Source organism: Alosa alosa, chromosome 6, assembly GCF_017589495.1.
Source record: "Alosa alosa isolate M-15738 ecotype Scorff River chromosome 6, AALO_Geno_1.1, whole genome shotgun sequence".
Taxonomy (NCBI): domain Eukaryota; kingdom Metazoa; phylum Chordata; class Actinopteri; order Clupeiformes; family Clupeidae; genus Alosa; species Alosa alosa.
In genome coordinates, this window is record NC_063194.1 from 16,495,460 (window position 1) to 16,523,051 (window position 27,592).

The 27,592-nt window shown below is 46.6% G+C and overlaps 1 protein-coding gene across 1 annotated transcript; it reads left to right on the forward strand.

Moving 5' to 3' along the window:
• Positions 1 to 21: 21 nt before the first annotated feature.
• myh9b (myosin, heavy chain 9b, non-muscle) lies at positions 22 to 27,590 on the forward strand (the record flags this gene model as incomplete). The annotated part of the gene is made up of 30 exons (XM_048245023.1): positions 22 to 246; positions 9,588 to 9,919; positions 12,999 to 13,155; positions 14,313 to 14,340; positions 14,447 to 14,540; positions 15,555 to 15,575; positions 17,190 to 17,282; positions 17,382 to 17,445; positions 17,687 to 17,785; positions 17,958 to 18,101; positions 18,409 to 18,776; positions 18,909 to 19,082; positions 19,256 to 19,429; positions 19,545 to 19,659; positions 21,131 to 21,318; positions 21,553 to 21,674; positions 21,812 to 21,881; positions 22,261 to 22,421; positions 22,535 to 22,643; positions 22,843 to 22,974; positions 23,074 to 23,280; positions 23,386 to 23,523; positions 23,622 to 23,745; positions 24,131 to 24,302; positions 25,140 to 25,352; positions 25,782 to 25,926; positions 26,120 to 26,326; positions 26,555 to 26,659; positions 26,980 to 27,132; positions 27,576 to 27,590. Coding segments are annotated over exons 2-30 (4,119 nt in total), but the record flags the coding sequence as incomplete, so codon positions are not given.
• Positions 27,591 to 27,592: the final 2 nt, after the last annotated feature.

Sequence of the window (27,592 nt, forward strand, 5' to 3'; positions counted from 1 at the left end):
CTCTCTGGACCGCACCCCGACTCTGTACGAAAATTCGGCTTGTTAAGGAGGGTAGATAGAAACTAAAAAAAGAGAAAAAAGAAAGGGAGGGAGGAAACGAACGCTCCAGTTTAACCATAGCTTGTAGCGAGGTTGGAGCCGTCGGAAAGGGAGTTTGATTCGCTGCGTAACGGACATCGACGGAGCCATCGGTTTTTGCTAGCCACCCCAAAAACGTCTGCATCTGAATAGCAGGTAAATATTCGAGTAAGTCTTGTTGTAGCTTATCTAGTCTACATCTTCACGGAATTCTGCTGGCCTGTAGCGATAGGTAACCTCTAAGCACAAGTGCACAGAGCCAAGGCGAGAACGGCAACTTCAACACATTATTGGGTGGGACCTCCATTGCTGGCTTTGATTTCTCAAAAAGTAGTGTACAACTCACTATATTTCGAAACATGCGTAGATCTGTTTTCTTTAGACATAAGAATTAAGAAGACTGTCTGGTTTCATTGTAAAAGTCAACACAATTGTCGAGGCAGTGATAACGTTACAGTAAGTAGGCTACTTTGCCATGGAAAAGTGTGCTGTTGGAGAATAGCAAGTTGGTACAGGAAGTGATTCGCATGAATGAGTTGCAAAAAGACAGGCAATGAGAAACTGTGCTTTGACGTGAAATAATAGGGCAAGATTTTCTCTTTCATAATGAATAGCAAATCCATAATTTGTGGTTTAATAGTTACTGTCTAAGTTAAGTGAAGTTTGTGTCGTTTTCTGGATGACCGGCAAACTAGTTGGTTGTGCCCGGTGTTTGTTGCACACCATTACGTCACTCTTTGATTAGTGGATGCCTTCTGTTGTTCGATTGAATGACGTAGGCCTATTTTAGCCACGTCTTTTAGCACAAACTATGTAAACTATGTGTCGATCTAGTCCCAAACCTATTTTTAAACCATAGAATGACTATTTTAATTTGACGCAAACTTGGTCGTGACTGTCGTTTTCATATGCTCTAGATGTAGCCTATAGTGTGTTGCTGTAGACCTGTCTTATTGTTGAGGTCAATGTGATTTATTTTGTGGAATAGGCCTACAGCTTCTGAAAAGATCTGAGAGGGGTATAGGGTACTTTTATTCTCATTTGATTTATTCAAATTTATTTTCAAGTTTATTGTGGAGAGTAATACTCGGGACTGTAAATGCATTAACTTGAATGTGAATGTGCTCCGGATTTTATCAGGTTGACCTTAAGTCCTAGAATCACAGTATGTGTAATTATGCAGGCATTTAAGATTCGGTTTGCTTGATCTGTAATGGTTAGCAAGGCCCACAAACAATGAGCTGATGTTCAGTCTTGGAGCTTTCAACCCCATTATTTTAGTATTAGTGTTTCCAGTATACTTAACACTGGAGCTGTCCACACATTCAGAGTGTCTCCATTACGGTGCACCTTTTGGAAAGGATAGAAAAACAACAAAGTTGTTTAGAGACTGCATGGACTGCTAGTTCCAGTGTCTCTACGGCCTACTTTTGTCCTCTAGCAGCTCACCACTGCACCAAGACACACCCTTCTTGTCCCAGAATCTGCCAGTTCCTGTGCTCCAGCACTGAGGTAGACGACTCCACTGTAGCTAGACATCACCAATGGGCCATTCAGTTACCCAGAAAACACACTGATCCAACCAAATTTGGGTTTCTTTTAAGGTGTTCGAACTGACGTGTTTTTTTTTTGTTTTTTTTTGTCACCCCATTTTACGAGGTTGTTTGAGACTGATGGTTATAGGATACTGGGACAGAGAGGGTTGAAGCAAAGCAATCAAGGCTCTTTGACTGGGGTGTCTTCAGAGGCCAGTTATACTTGTGTAGATGTTGTATGAACAAAACCTATTAAGATATACCTTGTTAGGCTTACTTTTAATGTATAGTGTATAGGGTTTAAGTCACCATTACTTTTAGTATCAATTTACTTTACTGTCTTATTTTTTTGACTTTGACAACACATTCAGTGTTATCTTATTATCACTGTATGCCATCTTTAGCCAGAAACCACACACGCAATAAACAAGGATTACTCCTCCATAAAATTTCCAGCCCTTAGTCTTTGGGAGGGGTTTTGTGGTATTCTCTCCCTCTCTTTCACTCTCTCTTTCTTGCTTGCTGTAGTCATCATTGAGAAATAGTGGGCTGAAAACCTTTAGTGGAAATAAGAGAAGCATACAAGTAAGTAAATTATGACTTCTTCTTGAAAATCCTTTAATGAAATGGATTGGAATGAGGTGACCTTGTGTATAAGGCTAATTGTTTGGTGAAGTAGGTTTAAGCCATTTTTTAGAAGCAAAATCTTTGTTGGACAGGTCTTCAGGTCTTCAATATTAGGCGAGACTGAATTAGGATATAATGATTTCCTATTTGGACTAAAATTAAAACAGTTTTGTCTGGGTTCTTTTCCTTGAAATCAGGCATGTCGAAGCATCCTCCCTCTTGACCTTTATCTCTGTGAATGCTCTACGGGTGCAGTTTTTCACATTGAGCTCCAAGGCTAGCCAGTAGGAAGGGAGGAAATGGTGTGGGGATTAGTCAGATGTTGACACAAGTCTCTGTTAACGTACAGCATCTAACTGATAGATGTCTCGGCCAATAGGGTGTTAAGCCACTGAGAACCATTGTTCTTACTGTCAACAGTGCTGGAGTGATGCAGGGGTTGTGTAAGGAGTCGGAGACCTTTTAATAAGTGAAAAGCCAACATCAGGTTGCGTTAAAGACTCAGGTCTGTTGCAATGTGTTGCATCCTCACAGGTAGCTGGATTGTAAATGGGCAGTGCTTTTATAGCTGTAGTGCAGAGCTACTGGTGCCCTGTAATACAGTGTTGCATGTGTCAGTGTGTGATTCTGAGACAGACAGTGATGCACACTTAGACATCAGAGGCAAGATGTCCCCCTCCCAGCACACAGACACACACCTGCGCCATCTGTCGACACTGATTCACCTCATATTAGCATTGGCAAGTAGCTTTACTATGTCTCCGGGCTCAGGCTTAGGGCTTTCTGTGTAGGCCCAAGCTGGCCAGAACCGAATATAATTGAATTGGGTCAATCAAACCGGGTGAGCTGGCTAGCATGGCGCTGCCAAAGGGCTCTTTTACCTCAGTTCCCTCCTTTGTCCCGTCCCCACGTCCTCCTTTGTGTGTTTATATCCGTACTGACCACCCCTCCTCTTTTCTTTTTGTTTGTTTGCTTGTCCACCCTGTTGCTGCACACCTGCCGCGTTCCAGCGAACGCAACAATGGCAGGAAATGGTTTCTGAAAGAGGCCTTCTGAGCTACAGGGAGCCCGTTGACTGCCTTGAGATGGTCAGAGGCATGTAATGGTGTCCTTACTTGAGAGGGGCACATCTTATGAAGTGCCTTTCCCTAAGGTATGGCTCCCATAGTGAATACTTTGGCCACAACAATCACCACCGTCAGAAGCCAGCATGAGCTGAAGTCTTTTCCTGTTTATGCCATGGTGAGCCTGAACCATGTGATGAAAACCCATTGGGTTATTCCCCATATTTGTGCCTCTGTAGTCTCTCTGTTTCTCTCCTAGGCTAATTGATAGGGTTAGGTTAATAGTTAGACATTGGTTTTTTTTTTTTTACAGCCCCCCTGTGGATCGTAACAGACTGGCTGTGTAATGTATGTCAGAGGATAGACTTTGTTCAGGGTAAGGTGTGTGACTGGGTGCACCTGGGTGCATGAATGTGTTTCTCTTTGTGTGTGTATGAGGACTTTGTCAAACCAAGAGTTATTAACCCACACCTCATGCTTAAGCAAGGCAGAGAATATTTAACTTATAGACTTAAGATTTCCTAAGAACTTCTCTGTAGATTCCTTATTTCCATTTAACAAACTTATCTCCAGTTAGGATTTTTTCAACAGGAATTCATTGGTTCATGCAGTGGTTATACTCTATGTGTTCTGGCAAGTTGAAGAGTTGGCACTTTTTTCCGTGGTGAGCTCACGTTGAATGTTTGAGGGGAGTGACCTTGCTGGCCAAAGATAAAGTTCCCTTCTATTGAGTGATAAGGTGGGATTGAGCTGAAGGCTTGGTGAGAGGTGACACTTTTTCATGGATGTATTTTGAAAGGTTCAGAGGGAGGTAGAGAGTGGAAGTGAGTGTGTTGCCAAATGGATGCATTTTTATACAAAAAAAAGTCCTTTCAGGGTTTCCTAGTAATAGCCGTCAGTCGTTAAATGTAAGTTGAAGAGTGATGTGTCCCACCCCCACATGTACACTTTCCCCTGAACTGTTAATAGTCTTATGTAACCATCATTCAATATCAATAGTTAAACATAGACACACAGAGTGACATATCACATGATGGATCATAGCTGACCATTGTTTAGCAATCATTGTAGCACCACCATTATGGGAGAAAGAGTGAACCACTTGACACAATGGTCTTATTTCATTGATTTGTCTCTGTGGGAAATAGTTTCCTTGACGACTCCTGTTGTGGTTTGCCCCCAGAGCTGGCTACACATCCTTGATAATGGCTGCGAAAACACACAACTTAAACAACCTAAAATTGGAGCAGGCCGGGAGCTGTCGAGTCACTGCCTCGGCTGCCGTTAGCGCCTCAAACCGTCCGTACAGTAACTCCAAGTGAGTTGTATAAGCCAGTGTTATGGACCTGAGCCAGCATAATGAGCATACTTTACCTCCCCCGGGAGGACACAACAGTCTCTCTAATTTTGTTGTTGCCTCTCTGTGCTTACTGCGTAAGAATCTGCACGACACAGAGCCCCACAAATGGCAAAATAGTTTTCCTTCTTTGTCATTTCCTCTCCCTCTCTCTCCCCTCTTCTTTCCTCACCCTGCCTCCTCCTTCTCTCTTTCTTCCTTTCAATCATACATTCTCTCTCTCTCTCTCTCTCTCTCTACCTCTCTCTACCTCTCTCTACCTCTCTCTACCTCTCTCTCTCTACCTCTCTCTGATAGTCTCTAAGCCTATAATGAACTTAAACAGGCAGGACTCCAAACACACTTGCCCTTTCCATTAATGTTTAATTGGCCAGCTGTCCTATTCTTGTGGCCCTGATTAGAAGATTGAATGATGTCGGGGTTTGGAAATGGCTCAGGAGGAGGGAGTGGGGAAGGCTAACTGAACAGATAAACAAACAGGTGAAAAGACAGAAAGTGGCAGCTTGCTTTAGGCTTGATTTGTTTTGTGCTCCTAAGTCCTGATGGAACCTTGCTAGGCTTTAATGACCAAGACCCCCTCCCCCAGCTGCACAGCACAGGTTGGTCTGGCTGGTGTGTTTGCTTGTGTATGTATGTGTGTATTTGTGGAGGATGGACGGATGAGTGAAATGGCAAGGCAGAGAGGTGGAAAGTTGGCACGGTGGCCTGGCCTTATATAGAGATGCGGCCTGATGGCGTGGAGCAGGATGAGATTCTTGCAACTCAGCAGCGCAGCTGAGGGCCAGGGTGAGTCAGGGAGTCGCTTGCTCGCTCGCTCACTGGGGTGGAACGGAATGAAATGAAAGTTGAGGACAGAGGGAGAGAGGGATGGCCCCGACAAAGAGGAGTATGTATTTTTTGGCGCGGGTCCGCAGCGAGCCTGAGGCGGCGTGCTGAAAACGGGCTCGTTAGTCCCCCTGTGCCCTTGCATTCAAGAGGCACGCACACACACACACAGATAGGCACATATGTGAATGCAATCTCTAAAAGGAGGATGCGACAAACAAGGCACACAAATATCCACCCTTTTGCACACACACACACACACACACACACACACACATACATACTCACGTCCACTCATGCACACACTCAGTTCCAGTCATGCATGTCTCACAGTGATGTCACACACTTCCTTTGTGTCAACTTCACCTTCCCATCAGAACCCTTCAGTACACACACACAGGTAAACACACACACACACACACACATCAGCACTCCCTCCACACCCATCCATCCTCTTTCCTCTGCCTGCTCATGTGCCCTTCTGCAAGCCAGACCTGACTGCTGTCTCCTCTCCTGCCTTTGATAGCTTTGGGAATCTAACTCTATGAGACACTAATCTAGTTATGGTGGTGGACCTACTGTTGTCATAGTGACAAGTTGGAGAATAACAAAGCGCCATTGTCACTCCTATTTGAATGCCTAGATGGCTTTATACGGGTGTGACAAAATAGCAGAGAGCCTACAGTGACATTGGAGGTTTGTCCCTGTGTGGTTAGCGAGCTTTAATCATTTTGTGGCTGTGCTCCGTGTGGCTGTGCAGGTGGTATCTGGTTGGAGTAGTTGAGAACAAAAAGGCCCAAATATAGCCCTCCCTACAAAGTATGTCGGTGATAAAATCTGTGATGTGTTGTGGAAAATCATCCTGATGTTGACCTACGGTTTTCCGACACATTTTTTGTAACAGCAAGGATTTTGAAGTGAACCCCATGAAAGCACTGATGCAAAGATCAGAATCAAATTACAATCAAATAAAAATGAGTGATGATGAAATTTTGTTTGACCATTCATTGCATTTGAATGCCACTTGTCTCTTGAAAAGTGCACTGGGATATTCACTTGGTGATGCATCATGGGTAATGGGCAAGCTTTGCTATACAGTGTTTAGTCTGCAGTCCAGCTTACTGCTTTTAAGGCGCTTGAGCTGTTTTGTCTAAACTATGTTTGCACAAACAGCTCTGCAGGTTGTTTTCTCTTTCTATGACACACACACACACACAACCAAGGACACACCCAACAAACAATCTCATTGCATATCAATGTAGGCGGTATTTGTGTTTCACTGCATGGCTTTCCTGTGAATACTGAGTAACCTCCATGGATGACTGCAAGGCAGGGTTGCCAAGCCTGTGCCATCATCACTGGCTGCTCTGGTTAAAGTGGCTGCGTCACCTTTATCTGTGTGCTGCTGTGTGAGGACAGCAGTGTGCCTCGTGTTGCTCTCTCAGGGAATAAGGTGACACTGATTTGTGGTGAGAGTCTGACAGCCCTGCAGCCATCATTGACCCAGCAAACTGCGGGATGGAAGGATGAAGGGCGGGGAAGAGCGGTGTGGGGAAAAGAAAGGAGGAGAGAGGCCAGGGAGAAAAAAATGAAAATCTTTTTTTGGAAAAAAAAAGAAAAGAGAAAAAATTGCTCTGTGATCCGAGTCGGTATGGTTGGAATGTGACCCCGAAAGTCTGGATAAACACAAACTTTGAGGAGTGGGAGTGGGGTGTATGGTTAAATGTGGGGCGTCTGGAGCAGAGGGAGAGGGAGGGGTCGAGTGAGGGGACCCCGCAAATGAGTCCTCCCATGTTCTACAGCAGGAAGTGGGGGAGGAGAAGGCGCAGCAGCAGTGATGGATGTCAGCTGGCGAGTTTGGGGTGGAGGGGGTGGGGGGGTCAAGATTGCCGAGGTGGGGGGAGCGTCTTGAGGGGCGTGAGAAGGTCGGTGTTGCAACGTAGCATCTCTCCCTCGGCGACTCTCTCCGGGTCATGTTCTGGAGCGTAGCGGCCGGTCATGCTCCGTAGCCTACTCAATCACCACCCTGCTTCCCAGGAAGCTCACTGCCTCAGCCCTAGTGGCACTGCCACCCTCATAATTACACACACACACATTTCCCACCCCTCTCACAGTTGCAGTGAGGCAGACAAGCACAGTGAAGACCTTTCAGCCCTGTAGTTTACGGCCCATCTGACTCGTCCATCTCTGGCTCACCCCATCCTCCCTCTCACTCTTCCTTTCACTGCCTGGCCCTGGCCTCCCTCTGGCACTCAAGTCATGTGACTGTCATTCTGCTGTCCCAGACCCGCAAGCACCACAGAGCACGGCTAGTACTCATGCATTCAAGTGTCTCACTTGTGTAACCAGTAACCCACCTCGTACCATCAAGAGGGGGAATAAGTGATATTCTGGCCCCTTCCTTAAGAGGAGATTTCATGTTTTACACACTCATACCCCCCCCTTGCCAAAAAGTGATTCCATTAGCTTGCTTTCTCTTTTGTCTGTTGGTGCACTTCATGCATCCCACTCAGTCCTTTCCCGTTAAGGGAGCGTTGCTTCATTTCTTTGTGCTGACTCTGTGCCCTGAGGACCGATAAGCTTTGCTGGGAGAAAGTTGTGTTGGCTCTCTGCTGGCGAGGAATGATGATAATTGCGCTAGTAAAAAAAAAAAAAAAAAGCTGAGTGGCCCCATGGCCCCGGGAGAGCTGCACAGCATGTTCAGATAATTGCCTGCCTTGTGCATGCGCTCCTGTGAAGAGGACTTATGGCAGCTTATGTAAGTTTGCCGATTTCTCTCCGCATTCTGGAAAGACTCGTCCCGTCACCTTCAATGTTCCGCGTGAGGCTAAAGAACTCACCCTCAACTGAACAGACAGCGTGAGAAAGAGGTGTTGCTAGTTATGCCATGTCGGGGCCTGCCTGCCCTATTTTGTTTTAATAGTATGCGCTACTCAGTGTGTGTGTGTGTGTGTGTGTGTGTGTGTGTGTGTGTGTGTGTGTGTGTGTGTGTGGCGTGAGAGTTCTGTGTGAAAGTGTTGTTTTGTAATGTTCCGAGTGTGGAAACCCCGCGGGCGACACTTTGGGCATCCATCTTGAATTAGTTCTGATGTAATGTCTCTCGACGGTCCCCAACTGGAGCAGAAATGGGTGCCCTCGTGTGTCTCTCTTGGCCTGACCACAGGTGGTTCACAGACACACAGACCCACTGCCAGGGCGGGTCGTCCTTCCTCTACGCTGGAAATTGTTTCAGAGATGGTCCCCGAACCATGTAATCAACAAAAGTCTCCAGAAACCGCAGATTTGCTCCGAAATGGCCACCACATGTTGCTCATTATCAAAGGCTCAAGTTTTCTTGCTCGTTTCTTTTTTTTTTTTTACAATCCCTCTGAAGTCACCATTGTTAGGAAGGTATTATTAGCAGGTGGAGGTGAAAAGCACCTCTGTATTAGTTTACCTTTCTCCTCTCCTATTTTCCCCTCCTTCTATCATTTTGAGGTTTCTCCAAGTGAGGGATGTGGAGATGTGGGCTCTATGGATGTTGGTCTGTGTGTGTGTGTGTTTCCCGTGTGGTTTACGTTTTCCCCTGATCCCACCTGAGCCCTGGCTAACCCAGCACCCTCGACCCCTGCATTCCTCTGGGGTTACATAAGATCCAAGGGCAGGGGGACTGGGCTTGGCCTGAAATACCAGCCGTCCATCAAACATTCAGAGAAAGGCTATTCTCCAAGGCAAATTTCTTCCTCTCTCTCTTTCTGTCTTTCTCTCTCTATCCAGAGATAACATACCTGTGGTCTGTCAGAAGAGAAAGGACACATTTTTGTGAAGTTTTAATAGCCTGTGCTCAGGAAGTGTTTAAACCAGCAGTAAATGCAAATCACAGCTGGGTAATTAATGTTCTCCTTCTCTTCAATGTGTGGTCTGCACTTTGTCTGCAGGTGTGTGCGATGCTGGCCTTTCATGACCCTTGCTCATCCTCACCACCAGTCACCCCCTTGTTTTTCACACTGCTACATCCCTCCACCCATCCTTCCCTCCACCCATCCTTCCCTCCCTCCCTCCCTCCCTCCCTCCCTCTCACACACGCAATCTCAGTCCTATTCTCTTTGTCTTTTCCCACAGCAACCATGTCGGACGCAGACAAGTTCCTGTATGTGGACCGCAACATAGTGAACAACCCGCTGGCGCAGGCCGACTGGGCCTCCAAGAAGCTGGTGTGGGTGCCGTCGGAGCGTTTGGGCTTCGAGGCGGGCTCGATCAAGGAGGAGCATGGCGACGAGGCGATGGTGGAGCTGGCCGACTCCGGCAAGAAGGTGCGCGTCAACAAGGATGACATCCAGAAGATGAACCCGCCCAAGTTCAGCAAGGTGGAGGACATGGCCGAGCTCACCTGTCTCAACGAGGCCTCCGTGCTGCATAACCTGAAGGAGCGGTACTACTCCGGCCTCATCTACGTGAGTTGGACCACGTGTGCGTGTGCGTGTGCGTGCTTGTGTGCTTGTTTGTGTGTGTGTGTGTGTGTGTGTGTGCGCGCTTGTGTGCGTGTGCTTGTTTGTGTGTGTGTGTGTGTGTGTGTGTGTGCGCGCGCTTGTGTGTGTGTGTGTGTGTGTGTGTGCGCTTGTTTGTGTGTGTGTGCGCTTGTTTGTGTGTGTGTGTGCGCTTGTTTTTGTGTGTGTGCGCGCTTGTTTTTGTGTGTGCGCTTGTTTGTGTGTGTGCGCTTGTGTGTGAGCTTGTGTGCACGTGTGTGTGTTTACCTCTTTTCCTTATTTCATCTGCCTCTCTGACGCGCCCCTGAGGCTGTCTCCTCTGTCTAACTCTCTGGCTGCCGCCAGCCTGATCAGTCTGCCTGATGCTATTAGGCCATGACAGCACTGCACTGCACTGCCCACTCAGCCACATCCTATCTTCCTTATGGCCTATTAATCCAGCACTGAACCACGGCTCTCGGATTAATTATTTACCATCTCATCTAGTTTCGATTCACAAAGCACCTAGTTAAAAAATGTCAGAGCGTGCAATAAATGTTCCCAGTAAGTCTTACTCCAGTCTCTCATGCCCTGGCCGTAATCCAGACCTCGCTATCCCATCATTCCTGATATCCTTAATGTCCCTGATGGGCGATGGTTCAGTTTGTGTCAGAAATGCTTTGATGTTGCATGTGTCGTTTGATGAACATCCTTGCAGCACTGCTTTTTTCCCCTCACTCCCTCCACCTTCATGTGCTCTCTCTCTCTCTCGCTCTCTCTCTCTCGCTCTCTCTCTCTCGCTCTCTCTCTCTCGCTCTCTCTCTCGCTTTCCATTTCTTTTTTCTCTCTCTCTCACACACACACACTTGTTCTCTCTCTTTTTCAGAAACCCTCTTTTGTCTCTCACTTTTCTGCTCTCCGTGTCTCTTTCTCTCTCCTTTCTTCTACGTGTGTGTCTTGTCTAAATGTGTTACTCTCTTGGTTAACCAAACCTCTGTGTGTCCTTTCTCTCTGCCCCCACTGTGTTTGTAACTTTGCTGTAAACAGGAAACTTCTGGAACAATATTCTCCAGAGGGGTACAAATGAGAGGGGGAGAGAGAGAGCGAAAGCTAGAGAGAGGGACAGAGAGCGAGAGAGGGAAGAAAGGAGGGAGGGCAGGAGGGAAAAGAAATGGGGAGAGCGAGAGCCGGACAGCGGTGAGAAAGTTGGGCTGTAATTGAGCATGTTAGAGGGGCAGTTTTGGAGTAGTATTTCTGCGACCAAAGGGCAGCGTTGTGAGTCATTGAGCACAGTTGGAGAAACAACACGGCCGTGGAATGTAAATTGGGCTCTCATTGCCAATGTCACCCTGTAATTACCCCCGTCTACCCTGCCAGCCGCGTCCCGTGCCTCGGTGGGGGGGGGGGGGGGTGGGGGGGCTAGGGGTGGTTACGGGCAAACTGGCGGCAGCCTTGACCTGGTCAGATCAGCCCAGTGCACCGTCCAGACCAGGTCTGAGGATTCGTGGCCTCGAGCTACAGAAGCGTTTGCAGACATGGGGAGGGCCTAGTGATAAGACATGTGGAATGAGGTAGAGAAGTTCAACATGGAATGCAGGAAGGGACAACCCTGATGAGCAGGTTGAGGAGAGGGATGTACAGTACTGGCCTCAGGATAAAAAGTGTGTGTGTGTGTGTTTGGGGGTTAGAGAGAGCGCGGGCGGGCGAGTGTTTGTGTTATTGTGAGTGTGTTGTATTAAGGCATATGTGTTTATGTGTGTGTGTGTGTGTGTGTGTGTGTGGTATGTGTTGTGAAAGCTCTGCTGGGGAGCGAGATGGGGGTAAGGTTGGGTGTTGGGATGGGGGTGTGGTGCTGGGCTGTATGACTTCAGTATGATCTAATGAAGTGCTGGCTCAGGAGGGAACTCGGGGCCTGGCCAGGGGGGAGAGGGGCCCTGTTCCACTTCTGGGAACTACAACATGAGATATTGTTGTACCCTTTCCCCCTCCTTATCCTTACCTCAGGCTCACCCCCCAACCCACATCACCCCACCCCACCCCACCCCACCCCACTCCACTCCACTCCACTCCCAGCCAAGACCTAGCCAGTGCTTTGTGCTTCCATTAATAGAAGCACTCTAAAGACCTGCTTGTACAGAGCCATAGGCTGTAACTGAACCTACACTCATTAATGTTCCCCTAACACGCACACACACACGCCACACACACACACACACACACACTCACACACAAGCCACATGTACCACATAGTTACTCTTATCTCCTCTCTGATCCCAGTGAACCGTCAGAAGCAGAGATGAAAGCATGTGTGCAGTTGCTTTCATCAAAGTCAAAGTCAGCTTTATTGTCAATTTCTTCACATGTTCCAGACATACAAAGAGATCGAAATTACGTTTCTCACTATCCCACGGTGAAGACAAGACATATTTTACCAATTTTAAGTCCACAGACAAACATAACATTCAAGTAAACAAAAAAGTAAGTAAATAAGTAAATAAGAGGGCACATATAATAATGAAAAAATAAGAGCAGCAAAATTTTGTTGAAATTGTGCATAGACAGTCAATAAAAAACTAGTGCAAAGTCAGGCCAATAAGAGGCTTGGGTAGTTCTGTTTGACCTGAGTAATGAAGAAAGTGGCATAGTGGTGCAAGTTATGTAAGAGCAGCAGAAGTGTTGTGTTTTCAGGACAACAACACCAAGTTGTAAAGTGTACAAGTGTGCAAGTGTTCAAGTGTGCAAGTGGAGTAGTGCAGGCTTGCATGAGCGTCATTAACCCTTGATAAGCACTGCACATTTAATGGTACTCAACAGTGCGTACTGCGTAGGCGTACTGTAGCACCATAGCCCATACTGAACGCTGTGTGCATGTGCATGCTCTTCAGAGATTTAAAAAAAAAAAAAAATCTGCCACTTTCATCATGGGAATGAACAGTGTTAATAGACTTGTATTACCATGAACATGGTTTCATTGGGGATGTTTGGCAATGAACATGTCAAGGTGTGTGACTGGTTTGATTTGGGGAAAAATCCATAATCTTAATTGTAATATATTTCCATGTCACAGACATACTCTGGGCTGTTCTGTGTGGTGATCAACCCTTACAAGAACCTGCCCATCTACTCTGAAGAGATCATTGAGATGTACAAGGGCAAGAAGCGTCATGAGATGCCCCCACACATCTACGCCATCACTGACACAGCCTACAGGAGTATGATGCAGGGTGAGTAATACACACACGGACGGTCAAGTCGGGGCTAAAAGACCTTGTCAAATGAGACAAGCTTTTATGCTAGATTGGGTGTGTGTTAATGACGGCAAATGTAGCTTTTGACCATGCTTTAAGTGCTCTATATTCACATATGCAAACCAAACTGCACTCAATCAAGGACACAGCCCTTGTGTATTCTCCTGTTGAATTGAAGCTTCCGGTAGGCCCACTAACAGTGAGTGCTGCCCTATATTATGTTTGAGGCTTAGCTGGGAGTCCTCCAGTCAGGTAGTGTGCCCCTTTCACTGAGCTGAGGTCTGTATACCTGAGAGTCTAGTCTACCATGGGATAATGCAGAAGCAGAAAAAACTCAATATCCCAGAAGCACCCCCAGGCTTTGCTCAAGCCCGCATAGTCATCCTGGAAATTCCAAAGGAAAGGATACACACTCTCACTCTCTCTCTCTCGCTCGCTCTCTCTCTCTCTCGCTCTCTTTTCTCCTCTCCTCTCCTCTTCCTGTCTGTCTTATCTCTCTCTCTCTCCCTCCCTGTCCCCGTCTTGTTGATTGCATGCTGAGATACAAGTTATTACTTATTGCTAGGGCACGCAAGTCAGAGGCCAGTGTACTTTGCTCCATCCTCCTGTCTCATTGTCTGGATGTGAATCACTGTCTGTCACCACCACTTCCTGTTCCCTCCCCCCACATGTCTGCCTGGGCCTATCTGTCCATTGTCTCTTAATGCAAGACGCATTACCGTGCTCAGGGCTGAGAGTTCAGGGGCCTCTGAGATAGGCCTTAATTGGTGTCTGTACGCTAAAAGGGCCAGCAACGTCTCTTTCAGTCACAGGAAGCCGGACATTAATTTCCTGTCTGTTCACGATGGTGGCCAGAGCACGTCCTGTTGCAGAGACAAAACTTGGGGCATGTGAAGCCTTGATAAAACGGGGCTGCATGTCTTGCGCTTGTTATTGAGTGAGTTGACTCGCAGCAGAGCCTGTGCTCCCGTTTCCCCTGACAGACATTTTTAATTTGACTCGCTTCCAGAAAAACATGTTTTATCTGTTGCTGGGTACTGAGCTTTTTTTATGATGTTTGCTGTATCCTTGAGAACTATGCAGCCTCATTCCTCTGCCCTCTCTCTCTCTCTCTCTATCTCTCTCTCTCACAGACCGTGAAGACCAGTCTATTCTGTGCACGTGAGTCCCATGTCCACTGCCTATGTTGTCTGAGCTTCACCATAAATTAGTTTATCTGCCATGGCTGCCCTTAAAGGTTGTAACGGCTGCTCTTCCTCTCTTTCAGAGGCGAGTCTGGAGCCGGCAAGACTGAGAACACCAAGAAGGTCATTCAGTATCTGGCTCACGTGGCCTCCTCCCACAAAACCAAGAAAGATCAGGTCAGTACAGCAAATGCTATCTTTTTCAACTTTTCTCTACATTCTCTCTTTCTCTCTCTGCCCTCCTCTTTCTCACACACAATCTCACCATCTCCCTCCCTCCTCCCTCTCATTCTTTCTGTCTGTCTCTCTCTCTCTTCTCCATATAATAACCTCCACAACTACCTCTTCCAGCTGCTTCTCCCCAGATATGAGTTTCCCCAAAACGTTCCTCAGAACCTCCTCACACTCCCCACACCTGTCCCCAACTTCCTCACACTTCCTGTCCCCACCTCCTCACACTCCCCACACTTCCTGTCCCCACCTCCTCACACTCCCCACGCCTCCTATTCCCCACCTTCCCATCAGCCCCTGTCCTCCCCCATTGGGTGCTAATCACAGGCCTACTGCCATCACCAGTATGTGCTGGTGTGTGTGTACAGGCAGCATTAGCAGTCATGCGTGGGCCTTCACGACTGCAGTACAGCCCTGTGTGTCTGTGCTGACTGTGGCGAACGCACAAATGCACAGTGCTGTTCACCACAGTCACATACAGCAGTCGTGTTGAGCAATGCCATCAGAGCAGGAGTGGCCAGTCTCAGTCAGGAAATGACACAATGCATGGCTGATTTGGAACATGTCAAGTGGATTACTCCCTTACCCCGTGTCCTATCCTATGCAGATATTTGTGCTTTACAGTATTCCACAGGCAACCAGTGACTCGCATATTTCAGAGTAAAAGTAATTGGGTTATACACAAAATTTGAAGTAAGAATACGTAAATATATGTAAATAGCTATTTATAAATATTTCTAAACATATATGCACAATTAAAAAATAAATATAGTAAAAATATGCACAATTGTATGCATTCTCAGATGCCAAAGCATCGCAATGGCCACTCCTCTCGACAGCTGGCTTAGATCCTCATCTCCCCCCATATCAACCTCATGTTGTTGTCCATAATATCACTATAGTGTGTGGCTGTCAGTTTTGGGTTGAGGTTGAATCTCTGTCTTTCCCCCCCATCAACAGAACAGCTCGGTCCTGTCACATGTGAGTTACTCTCCCACACTACTACTCTTGTTTGTTTGTTTGTTTGTTTGTTTGTTTTCTCCTCCTCCCTGCCGCACTGGCCGCTATTTCCTCCGTCCACTGCTCAGCTGTGCTCCGCTGGAAGCTGACGGGTCACACGGACTTAGTCACGTGACCTAGAAAGGGGACTCGGGAGACAAGCAGATGTGCCAAATTCAGACACACAAGGCGGAGTTTGGGTGACCCATTGATTCGGCCACAAACACACCTTGTCTGTCTGAAGTGCGTGTTGCCTGTGTGTTTGTGTATACGTGTGGGATCATGGACTCTTTATTGTTTTATTTAATTTGGGTGTGTATCTATGTGTGCGTCCTATTGCTGTGTGTTTCCGTGTGTATGTGTGCAATGGTGTGTTTGTTCAGAGAGGTGACTGTTTTATGAATGTAGGCTACTCTGAATACTCTCTGAGCAAACACAATGACGTTGTGTGAACAGTGTGCAGTGTATGTTTGTATGTGTAAAAGGAATCATTACAATAGTAAGAGTGAGTGTGAGTGATGTGAATTCATCTCAGATATGGAATGAACAGTACCCACTGCCAAATTTAGGTAAACCCAATGAACACAGACACAAGGCCAGCTTTGCGCCATCACACAGGGCTATGATTATACTATGTAATAAGCATTAATAAGATTTAAGAGATTAAGATTCAAGAGAGATTTATTTGTTACATACGGTTATAACAGAATTGTTAATGAATTAGTATCATTTCATTGTTTGTGATCTAGTTCACTTTTAATGACATAACAATGTAATCTTTGATTTTCAAAATACTGTATAGTAACCACAGCTAAATCTTTAATGTAGAATTAGTTTTGCCAGATGTTTCAAACATTTGTCAAGTCTTGTTCAGAGATTAAACATGACCAGTAGTGTTAGTCTGTTAAACAAAAGTCAACCTTTAACCATGCATGACCTGACCACGTATAGTACACTTCTAATGGGATAGCAGTTTTGAGTGCGGGTGCCATATTTGCGTGGGAACGTCAGCTGCCAGTCAGTCCTCTGCATGTGGTCATTTGGGTAGTCTAACGGTGAAGGGTCACTCACACACAATGTCAGAGATGTCACTCATGGTGTGTGGGTACTAACAAAGTCGTGTGTGTGTGTTTTGAGTATGTGTGTTATTTCATGCCTTTAATTTTTTGTGTGGGTGTTGGTGTGGTGGTTGTGTGCATGTCTAATTGGTGAAGCAAATACATTAGTCTTTCAGTCTCCTTTAATGAGGTAAGACCTTTTTTAGTAGGTCTCTGTATGAGACTGCTGTTGTACTTTTCACTGTCAATTAAATATTTGGACTTGATGTGTCGTGAATTATGATGGGATGATGAGATTGAACTTTATGCAAATGCACTACCCTGAAGTGCAATGTGTGATCTAGACATATGAGACACTGATTTGTTTGATTTGTTTGTCACAAGCTGAGTTAGAGTTTGAGAGCTGAGTCATGAAGCCCCTCCCAATGATTGATTTGTTATGTTCTTACTCTCTGCTGGATATTCCTTTTTAAGGCCTGGTTTGTCGCTGGCATCTAAGTGTGTGTGTGCATGGTGTTGTGCTCTCTTTGTCCTACAGGGGGAGCTGGAGAAACAGCTGTTGCAGGCCAATCCCATCCTGGAGGCCTTTGGTAATGCCAAGACAGTCAAGAACGACAACTCCTCCCGATTTGTAAGAGCTCTCACAGTCCAGTATTCGATTTCCTGCTTCTCTGAAAAAGGATTAGGTCACTTCTAGGAGATTTGATGCTAACCGCTTCTCTCCCCTCAGGGTAAATTCATCAGAATCAACTTTGACGTCAATGGATATATCGTGGGAGCCAACATTGAGACCTGTATCCTTCTAGAAAATAAATTTAAAAAATGCTTGGTATGTCCTGGCATTCTGGAGACATCCCCTGCACTGCCATTCGGAGATGAAACTGTCTGGTTTTTGACCATGACAAAACTTTCCACATTTGTATGTGTGTATATTGTGTAGAGGTCATTTGTATGTTCCAGTTATTCATATACCACCCTGTCATTACTCCCTTAAATCCTGTTTCCTGCTACTTGATTCCTTGACTGCCTGATAAGATTTGCTGGAGAAGTCCCGTGCCATCAGGCAGGCCAAGGACGAGAGGACCTTCCACATCTTCTACTACATGCTCACAGGATCTGGAGACAAGCTCCGCAGTGAGTTTGTCTTTTCAGTCTCATCCTGCGGCGCAACAGATTACTTAACCAAACTCGCAGGATTTCTAGACTGTGATTTAATGGCCTTTGCCATAACATACTCCCCAAAAGTAGTCCTTAAGAAGGTTCATCAAGGTTCACAAGTAGTCCTTGTGTTAATCATGTCTTCCAGCTGAACTGTGCCTCGAGGGCTACAACAACTACCGCTTCCTGTCCAATGGCAACGTGACCATCCCCGGCCAGAATGACAAGGACATCTTCAACGAGACCATGGAGGCCATGAGGATCATGGGAATCCCTGAGGATGAGCAGATCGGTGAGTGTTGTAAATGGGCATGTAAAATAGCAGTGGTAGCGTAGTGGTGAAAGAGCTGGGCTAGCACGCAGTAACCAGAAAAGTTGTGGGTTCGATTCCCTGCTGCCACCACTACGGTCCACTACTGGCCCTTGTAGTAATTTACATGTACGTTGCTTTGGATAAAAGCACCAGCCAAGTGAATAAGTGTAAAATAGTATCTGAGCATGTTTTTGTCAAAGGGAAGTTGCATTCCCTCTATGTTTAAAATCAAAGGACAAACTACTCCGCTCATCCACTCTGTGTCATCTTTCAAATCTCCCCACAGGTTTGCTGCGGGTCATCTCATCCGTGCTGCAGCTGGGCAACATGTCCTTCAAGAAGGAGCGCCACACAGACCAGGCCTCCATGCCAGACAACACGGCTGCGCAGAAGGTCTGCCACCTCATGGGCATGAACGTGACTGACTTCACCCGTGCCATCCTGTCGCCCCGCATCAAGGTGGGCCGCGACTACGTCCAGAAGGCCCAGACTCAGGAGCAGGCCGAGTTCGCTGTGGAGGCCCTGGCCAAGGCCACCTATGAGAGGATGTTCCGCTGGCTGGTCATGCGCATCAACAAGGCCCTGGACAAAACCAAGCGCCAGGGGGCCTCTTTCATCGGCATTCTGGACATCGCCGGCTTTGAGATCTTTGATGTGGGTCCATTTCCAACGACAAAATTCTACAAGCACAGGCGCAAATAGCGTACAAATAGCTGTGGTAGGACAACAGATGTAATTTTTAGTTTATATTAATTTCTCTCCCTGTTGGGTGTGTTTCTTCTACAGCTGAATTCCTTTGAGCAGCTGTGCATCAACTACACCAACGAAAAGCTGCAGCAGCTCTTCAACCACACCATGTTCATCCTGGAGCAGGAAGAGTACCAGAGGGAGGGCATCGAGTGGAGCTTCATCGACTTTGGCCTGGACCTGCAGCCCTGCATCGACCTCATTGAGAAGCCGGTGAGTGTAATTCTTTCTTTTTCCCCACTCTATATCCATATCCTCCTCACTCTTCATCTCTCACATATAGCAATGTAATCTAGTAATGCTACTACAGGGTCTATTGGTCTATTAAATACTGTAACTGGTAGTGTTACCCCCCTAACACTTGGCTCTATCTCTCTCTCTCTCAGGCCAGTCCCCCTGGTATTTTGGCCCTGCTGGACGAGGAGTGTTGGTTCCCCAAGGCCACGGATAAGAGCTTCGTGGAGAAGGTGCTGCAGGAACAGGGCACGCACCCCAAGTTCTTCAAGCCCAAGAAACTCAAGGACGAGGCCGACTTCAGCATCATCCACTATGCTGGAAAGGTCTGTTGGCTTATTTCTCACTGTAATTTCAAAGAACCGGCAGTGTCAGGACTCACAGTTTGTAGGTTGTAGGAACACATTTTTAAATGACTATTTTGTTTCTACATTGCCATAGGTCGATTACAAAGCGGTCGAGTGGCTGATGAAGAACATGGACCCCCTGAATGACAATGTTGCCTCTCTGCTCAACCAGTCGACAGACAAGTTTGTGTCGGAGCTCTGGAAGGATGGTGAGTACAGCATCGGTGAACATATGCAAATTCCAGAATGTTCACACTCATGCCCTGGGCTAGGCCACAAAGGAACCTTTTAATAGCGGGTTGCCTTTTTTTTCTTCTTGAATTATGTTTCTGGAGCCAATGAGTATACATGTGGGCTTTTACCACAGGGAAGATGGTATGCTGCTATTTGTTTCCCATGAGGCTGAAATGTGTTGTAGACTATTCTGTTCCAACCTTTGGTCTCATTTCTTGTTTTTATTTTTACTCTTCACATTTCTATCCCATGTCTGTTGTCCGGTGTTGGACCTCTGTTTTGACCCTCTCCCTCTCCAATTGATATTTCCGTTCCTTTCTTGCTCCTTCTGTATTCCTCTGTTTGGTCTTCCTCTATTTTCTCTCTCTCTCTCTCTCTCTCTCTCTCTCTCTCTTTTGCCACTCTCCCTCTCTTGCCCTCAGAGGTACAGAGTTGTCAGAGAGCCTATTTTTATCAGCGTTTTCCTTTCCTACATTTAGACTCAGGTGACCATTTTCTTACGTATTCCTTCTCCAATTTTGTGTATTTTTCCTCCCCTTCACTCCTTCATCTTTTCCCGCAAAGCACTCCTTCCTTCCTTCCTTCCTTCCTTTCTTTCTTTCTTTCTTTCTTTCTTTCTTTCTTTCTTTCTTTCTTTCTTTCTTTCTTTCTTTTCTCTCTCTCCCTCATATCGATGTAGTGTTCTCACTAACGTTTATCCCTCCAGCCCTGTTGGCAGTGCAGTCTGTTCTACTGTCTGTTGCTTTCACTGAACTCTCCCCTCTCTCCCTCTGTGTAATAGTGTGGTTTGGGCCTCCTGGTGTTGGTCAATGGTACTGCAGAAATGGGTATATATATATATACTGCATGGGTTTGGTGCTAATGTCACTAGAGATTGTGAAACTGCACAGTGTTTGCTACACATTTACCTCCATTCATGTACATTGAATTGAGAAGACATGAAAAATCATTTCACAGAAAGGCACAGATACAGACACAGTCGCCAACATACATGCCATTCACACAGTAGACCCTCACTCACTGCATTGACTTGGTTCCATTTTGGAGTGTGTGTGTTTGTGTGATCCCACTGTCTTTCACTGGCATTATGCGACCTTTGACCTGGTCCGTCTCTCTGCTCCCCTTGTGATTGCACTCACTGTATGTTTGTTTGTGTGTGTTTCTGTCACAAGTGTAGAGGGTAGTTTGTCCTCCTTTTTCATTCTGTCTCATGAAAGACAAGAAACTGTGAGCCAAGCATTGTCTTTTTTTTTATTTCCCTCACTATGTTTTGTTTTGCCGACCAAAGAAACAATTGTGTTGAGGCCATACTGATTGCCTTTGTCTTTCTGCACCCTCTCCCCATCTTCTCTGTCCATCTCCCTCCCTCTCCCTCTCTCTCCCTCTATTCATTCTATTTTATACCCTTCTATTCATCTCTCTCTTTTCCCCCTTCAATATGTTTAGTGGATCACATTGTGGGACTGGACAAGGTGGCGGGTATGTCCGAGCTGCCAGGTGCCTTCAAGACACGCAAGGGCATGTTCCGCACGGTGGGCCAGCTCTACAAGGAGCAGCTGTCCAAGCTCATGGCCACGCTCCGAAACACCAACCCCAACTTTGTGCGATGCATCATCCCCAACCACGAGAAGAAGGTCCAAAGACACCCTTGCACTCACATTTGTTTGGTTTTGTAGAAACTTTAAGAGTGGATGTTTGGATAACACTAGAATAACTCTGAGATTGTTGAGAGACACATTGGCCTGTGTTTGGATATCGGTTTGCTTTGAACTAGCTGTGGCTTAAGTGTGTACCTTACGTTTGAGTACCATGTCATAGCACTGGTATGGTGCCTTGTGAATGATTGGATCTGCTGTCTGTCATCTCAGGCGGGTAAGCTGGAACCCTACCTGGTTCTGGACCAGCTGAGGTGCAATGGTGTGCTGGAGGGAATCCGTATCTGCAGACAGGGCTTCCCCAACCGCATCGTCTTCCAGGAGTTCAGGCAGAGGTACTGACATCTCTCTTCACCTCCACCACTGAACATAACGCATTTCAGCTCGTCACAAACCAAACTCTTCATTGTCTTGATCATCCTAACTGGATTTACATGGACTCCTCATTAGTCTTTCTTCCCCTGTTCTTTAGATATGAAATCCTCACTCCCAACTCCATCCCCAAGGGCTTCATGGATGGCAAGCAGGCCTGTCTGCTTATGGTGAGTGCCTGAGGACTTCTGCTGTTTCTGCACAGGACATCATCAGTGTATGTCCCTTGTGCTTCAGCATGAGATTATTTTGATCATTCTGGTCTCAGAGCCTCACGGTCATGCACGTCATGTTTAGCATGAGAGTAAGTGCTTCATTCTTAATCAGAAACTCTTTTTATTCATGTAAAAGAGGTTCGCCGGAGCAACACAGATGTTTACTTATTTATGTTCTTTTAATGCATAGGTGCACAGCAATAAATTACTAACGTTTCAATGTTTACTACATCTTCGTCAGAGTGGGACTAGCACGACACTGTCCCGTAGACGCATCAGATGTCCACAGAAGCGCTGAGGGATTACCCTTTTTGAACTCTTCTATTCATGTTAGATCAAAGCCCTGGAGCTGGACCCCAACCTGTACCGTATCGGTCAGAGTAAAGTGTTCTTCCGTGCCGGAGTGTTGGCCCATCTGGAGGAGGAGAGGGACATGAAAATCACCGACGTCATAATCAGCTTCCAGGCCTGGTGCCGTGGTTTTGTGGCCCGCAAGTAAGTGTCCTTTCAGAATGGTTTGACTAGAGTCAAGACTGCTAGACTGAAGCATGAACAAACCAATATGTTGTATTTCTACACGTCCTCATGGTCCCCCGTTTTAGCTTCAGGGCATTTGCTAAGAGGCAGCAACAGCTCACTGCTATGAGGGTGATTCAGAGGAACTGTGCTGCTTACCTCAAGCTGAGAAACTGGCAGTGGTGGAGACTTTTCACCAAGGTAATGTCAGAAACACTATTCTGAGGTGTAACCAAAGCATGTGTAGGGCAAACAGCCTATTATTCAAACACCATACAATGTATTTATAGATGGTAAGTAATTAAGTTAATTCTAGTGTTTTATGACTGTGTGTGTGTGTGTGTGCGCGCGTACCTGGTACCTGGTCTTTCTTAACTGTTGGACCGTCCCTGTGCTGCAGGTGAAGCCCCTGCTGCAGGTGAGCAGGCAGGAGGAGGAGATCCAGGCCAAGGACGATGAGCTGAAGAAGGTCAAGGAGAAACAGCAGATGGCTGAGGTGCAGCTCCAGGAATTGGAGAGCAAGCAGCAGCAGGTACAGTTTACAGGGAGAGAGATTGTTGTTATTTTCTCATCCTTAAGTGCGTTTTATCGTCCTTATGACCGCTAATTGCTCTCTCTCTCTGTTCTATAGCTCAGTGCCGAGAAGATGGCCCTGCAGGAGCAGCTGCAGGCCGAGATGGACCTGTGTGCCGAGGCCGACGAGATGCGCAACCGGCTGGTGGCCAAGAAGCAGGAGCTGGAGGAGATCCTGCACGACCTGGAGGCGCGGGTGGAGGAGGAGGAGGAGCGCGCCACTCAGCTGATGACCGAGAAGAAGAAGATGCAGCAGAACATCTCGGTGAGGACTGAAATCATGGAATAATGACTAAAATGACCGCTGACATTCCCAGTTTCACTACAGCAAAGACCAGACTAGAAGCATTTTATGTGACGTCTCTCTCAGGACCTGGAGAACCAGCTGGATGAGGAGGAGGCTGCCAGGCAGAAGCTGCAGCTGGAGAAGGTGACCTTTGAGGCCAAGGTGAAGAAGATGGAGGAAGAAGTCATGGTCCTCGACGACCAGAACAACAAACTGATCAAGGTGCCTAGTGAGGTCCTCATGTACTCTGTTGCTGTCCTGGTAGATTATTTATCTGTCTAGCAACTAAATGTCCGCCTTGCTTGTTTCACCACCCACAGGAGAAGAAGCTTATGGAAGAGAGGATCTCTGAGTTCACCACCAACCTTGCTGAGGAGGAGGAGAAGTCCAAGAGTCTGCAGAAACTAAAGAACAAGCACGAGGCCATGATCACTGATCTGGAGGGTAGGTTACTTAAACTACGATCGTAGTTTCCCTTGTAGGTTCAGTGCAACATGTGGTTGACCTATTGCTAGGAATGCACACATTGCACCATCACTGTGACTCAGAACTTAACATCTTAATTAGTACCCACCGCTCAACCATAGCTAGGTTACATAAAGGTTAAAGCAACAAAATGTAGTTCTTTTAACTTAGAATAATTACAATATTGAACACAAACACCCTCAGCACTCAATAGGTACCCAGTATGTTGAACACTGATGACAAGGGGACTTCCTACATTGTGTTACTTTAACTTGTATCTCAACAAATAAGTAAATGCACCTCTCTAATGTTTCCCTGGAAATCACCTGTTCTGACCTGCTGCTGTGCTGCTTGTGCCCGTCAGACCGCCTGCGCCGGGAGGAGAAAGGCCGTCAGGAGCTGGAGAAGAACCGGCGCAAGCTGGAGGGCGACTCCACCGAGCTGACTGACCAGATCGCAGAGCTGCAGGCCCAGATCGCTGAGCTCCGTGCCCAGCTGGCCAAGAAGGAAGAGGAGCTGCAGCAGGCTCTTGCCAGGTATTTGACCTCTGTCTGTCTGTCTGTCTCTGTCTATCTGTCTGTGTGTCTGTCTGTGTCTGTCTGTCTGTCTCTGTGTGTTTCTCTGTGTTTGTGTCTGTCCGTATGAGTTGAGAGAAAGTGGAATAGAACATATTAATGTCCAATATTCCAATATGTGGTTTAATGTTCTGCATTTCTCATTAGTAGGTCACTCTGATACTAAAAGTATGATTCTATGTAATGACTGTATGATATCTGTACTGTCCCTGTGTATATCTGTGTGTGACTGTATTTAGAGATAAGCGGTATTATTATAACTTTGCAGTGTTTCACTGTTCTGCATGGCTGCGTCAATAGCTATCTGCTCCGGATTGCCAGGTTGCCACTAATTGATTGTGGCAGTGTAGTCCACGTGAGATGGGTTGACCAACGCCATCTCCCATCAGCCTGGAAGGATACTTCAACCCTAACTATTTCCTTGTCTAGTTAGAGCAGCTGATGGATCTTTAGGTGAAGTCATGCTGTCTCTCCCTTGATGCGCATCATTGTAAATAAAACTCTGTTCCTGATTTTTCCTACCATTGGTCTGACTGGGTCTCTATTAAATCTATGGTATCAAAATTTCCTTCAGGGTGAATGAGAGAAAGACTGAGGAGGGAGAGAGAAAGAACCAGTGAGAACCAGTGGGATTGATATGTTGTTATTGAATGTGCTGATTAAAACGTGGTAGTTAAATACATCCAGTGCATAAAGATTTTAAAATAAAAAAGACAGATTAATGGGGTAGATGTATCGCAGCCATTTAAAGTCCATGTTTGTGAAGTGCTCAGACTGTACTATGCTGTGTGTGTGTAGGATTGAGGAGGAGGCTGCTCAGAAGAACATGGCCCAGAAGAAGATCCGTGAGCTGGAGGCCCAGCTGTCTGAGCTGCAGGAGGACCTGGAGCTGGAGAGGGCTGCCCGCACCAAAGCAGAGAAGCAGCGCCGCGACCTGGGCGAGGAGCTGGAAGCCCTCAAGACCGAGCTAGAGGATACACTGGACTCTACCGCAGCCCAGCAGGAGCTCAGGTAACCACACACACACACACACACACACACACACACACACACACACACACACACACACACACACACACACACACACACTTTATAGCCTCCTGTCTCCTTGTGGGGCGGTGGTAGTGTAGTGGTTAAGGAGCTGGGCTAGCGTGCAGTAGCCTGAAAGTTGTCAGTTCAATTCCCGGCTTTCACCGCTGTGCCCTTGAGCAAGGCACTTTAACCCCAAGTTGCTCTGGGGATAATGTGATTCCTTGTAATATAGCTGACATATGTAAGTCACTTTGGTCAAGAAGTGTCTGCTAAATGTAATAATAATAATAATAATAATAATAATAATAATAAATGGCAGCATGTAGCTAAATGCTGTTTTTTTGCCATGGCCGAGGTACTGTTCGAGCGGCTGTGCTGAATGTGTGTGTTTCTGTGTCCCCGTCGCAGGACTAAGCGTGAGGCAGAGGTGACCCACCTGAAGAAGACCCTGGATGACGAGGCCAAGGTGCACGAGGTCCAGGTGGCAGAGATGAGGCAGAAACACAGCCAGGCATTCGACGAACTCAATGAACAGCTGGAGCAGGCTAAGAGGGTAAGAAAGAGACGCGCACACACACACACATTCCTATTTATGATCTCCCTGCTACAATATCACTCTTTCAGGAACACAGTGTCTCCCTTGAATTATCCCTGATACTTACAGTGTATGTTACAGTGCTGTTTCTCAACATTACATGCTCTTTCTCACACACTCAATCCCTGCCTATTACTTCTGGTCTCCACAGAACAAGGTCTCTATGGAAAAGGCCAAGCAGGCCCTGGAGAGTGAGCGCAACGAGCTGCAGATCGAGCTGCAGACGCTGATGCAGGGCAAGGGCGACTCGGAGCACCGACGCAAGAAGGCCGAGGCCCAGGTGCAGGAGCTGCAGGTCAAGCACACCGAGAGTGAGAAGCAAAGGATCGAGCTGGCCGAGAGGGTGGCCAAAATGCAGGTGAGAACCCAAGAGCCTGGAGATAGGCTCAAGAAATCAAATGCTAGAGGACTACCTAGTCCTGTCAGTGATTGAGTGGAGAATTGTGGGTAATGTATTCTGTGATTTTCAATAAAGCACTTCTGATGATGTCCACTATGGAAAACCTCATTGAAATTAAGACTGTTTGACTCCAGGTTGGCTTTGCCTTTAACCCTGTCTCCTCCTCCCTCTTCTGCCCCTGTCCAGGCGGAGCTGGACAACGTGAACGGACTCCTTAGCGAGGTTGAGGGCAAATCTATCAAGGCATCCAAGGATTGCTCCGCTGTGGAGTCTCAACTGCAGGATGTTCAGGTGAGTCAATGCCTTAAGCACACCAAGCCAGCAGTAGTGCACATTCTGTTGCAGGATGTAGATAATCTGCATGAACGTGGTTCATAGCACATAATGTGTACGTTTAAAATGTCGTATGGCATTAAACCTTAAAATAGGAAGTTTTGAATTGTATATGTAAACTTTTTATATATACATTACATTAATGTACTGTAAACTTAGTAGACCAATAGACGGTGTAACAATCTGATCACACTTGCCTATAATTTTGAGACTTTTTGTATTGATTGGTGATGGTGTGGCTCAGGTTCTAAGCTCTCGGTCGTCTCTCCACCCTACAGGAACTGCTCCAGGAGGAGACGCGGCAGAAGCTGTCCTTCACCAGCCGTTTGCGGCAGCTGGAGGATGAGCAGAACAACCTGAAGGAGCAGCTGGAGGAAGAGGAGGAGGCCAAGAGGAACGTGGAGAAGCAGCTGCTCTCAGCACAGAGCCAGGTGAGGGAATAATGGACAAGAGTCCAGTTGGGAGCACCATCCTCGATCTCAAGAGCTACTACTAGTTTTTATGCACTGAGGCTTAGAAATGAATTTGCCTGCACACACGTAATGCACAATCTAGTCTGTCATGAGCATGAACTGTGAAGTTAAATATTTATCTGTATGTTTGTACCTGAAAGGAAATTTTAAAAGTATTATTTGCATACTGAGATTGGTCGACCATAGATCCAAAGCAGAAATCCTTGGCTATGACATTGACTGCTTATGTCGGCCATGGCCATGTCTTTTAAAACATACTAGACAACATATGGACATGTAAACAAGGTTAAAAACTTTCTAGTGTACACAACTAGCTGGTGTACACATCAACCCCAGATTGTTGTACCATTTGAGTGTATGCTGCAGCTGGAGCCTAAAACCATTGCTCCGGTCCTCTGCAGCTGACAGAACTGAAGAA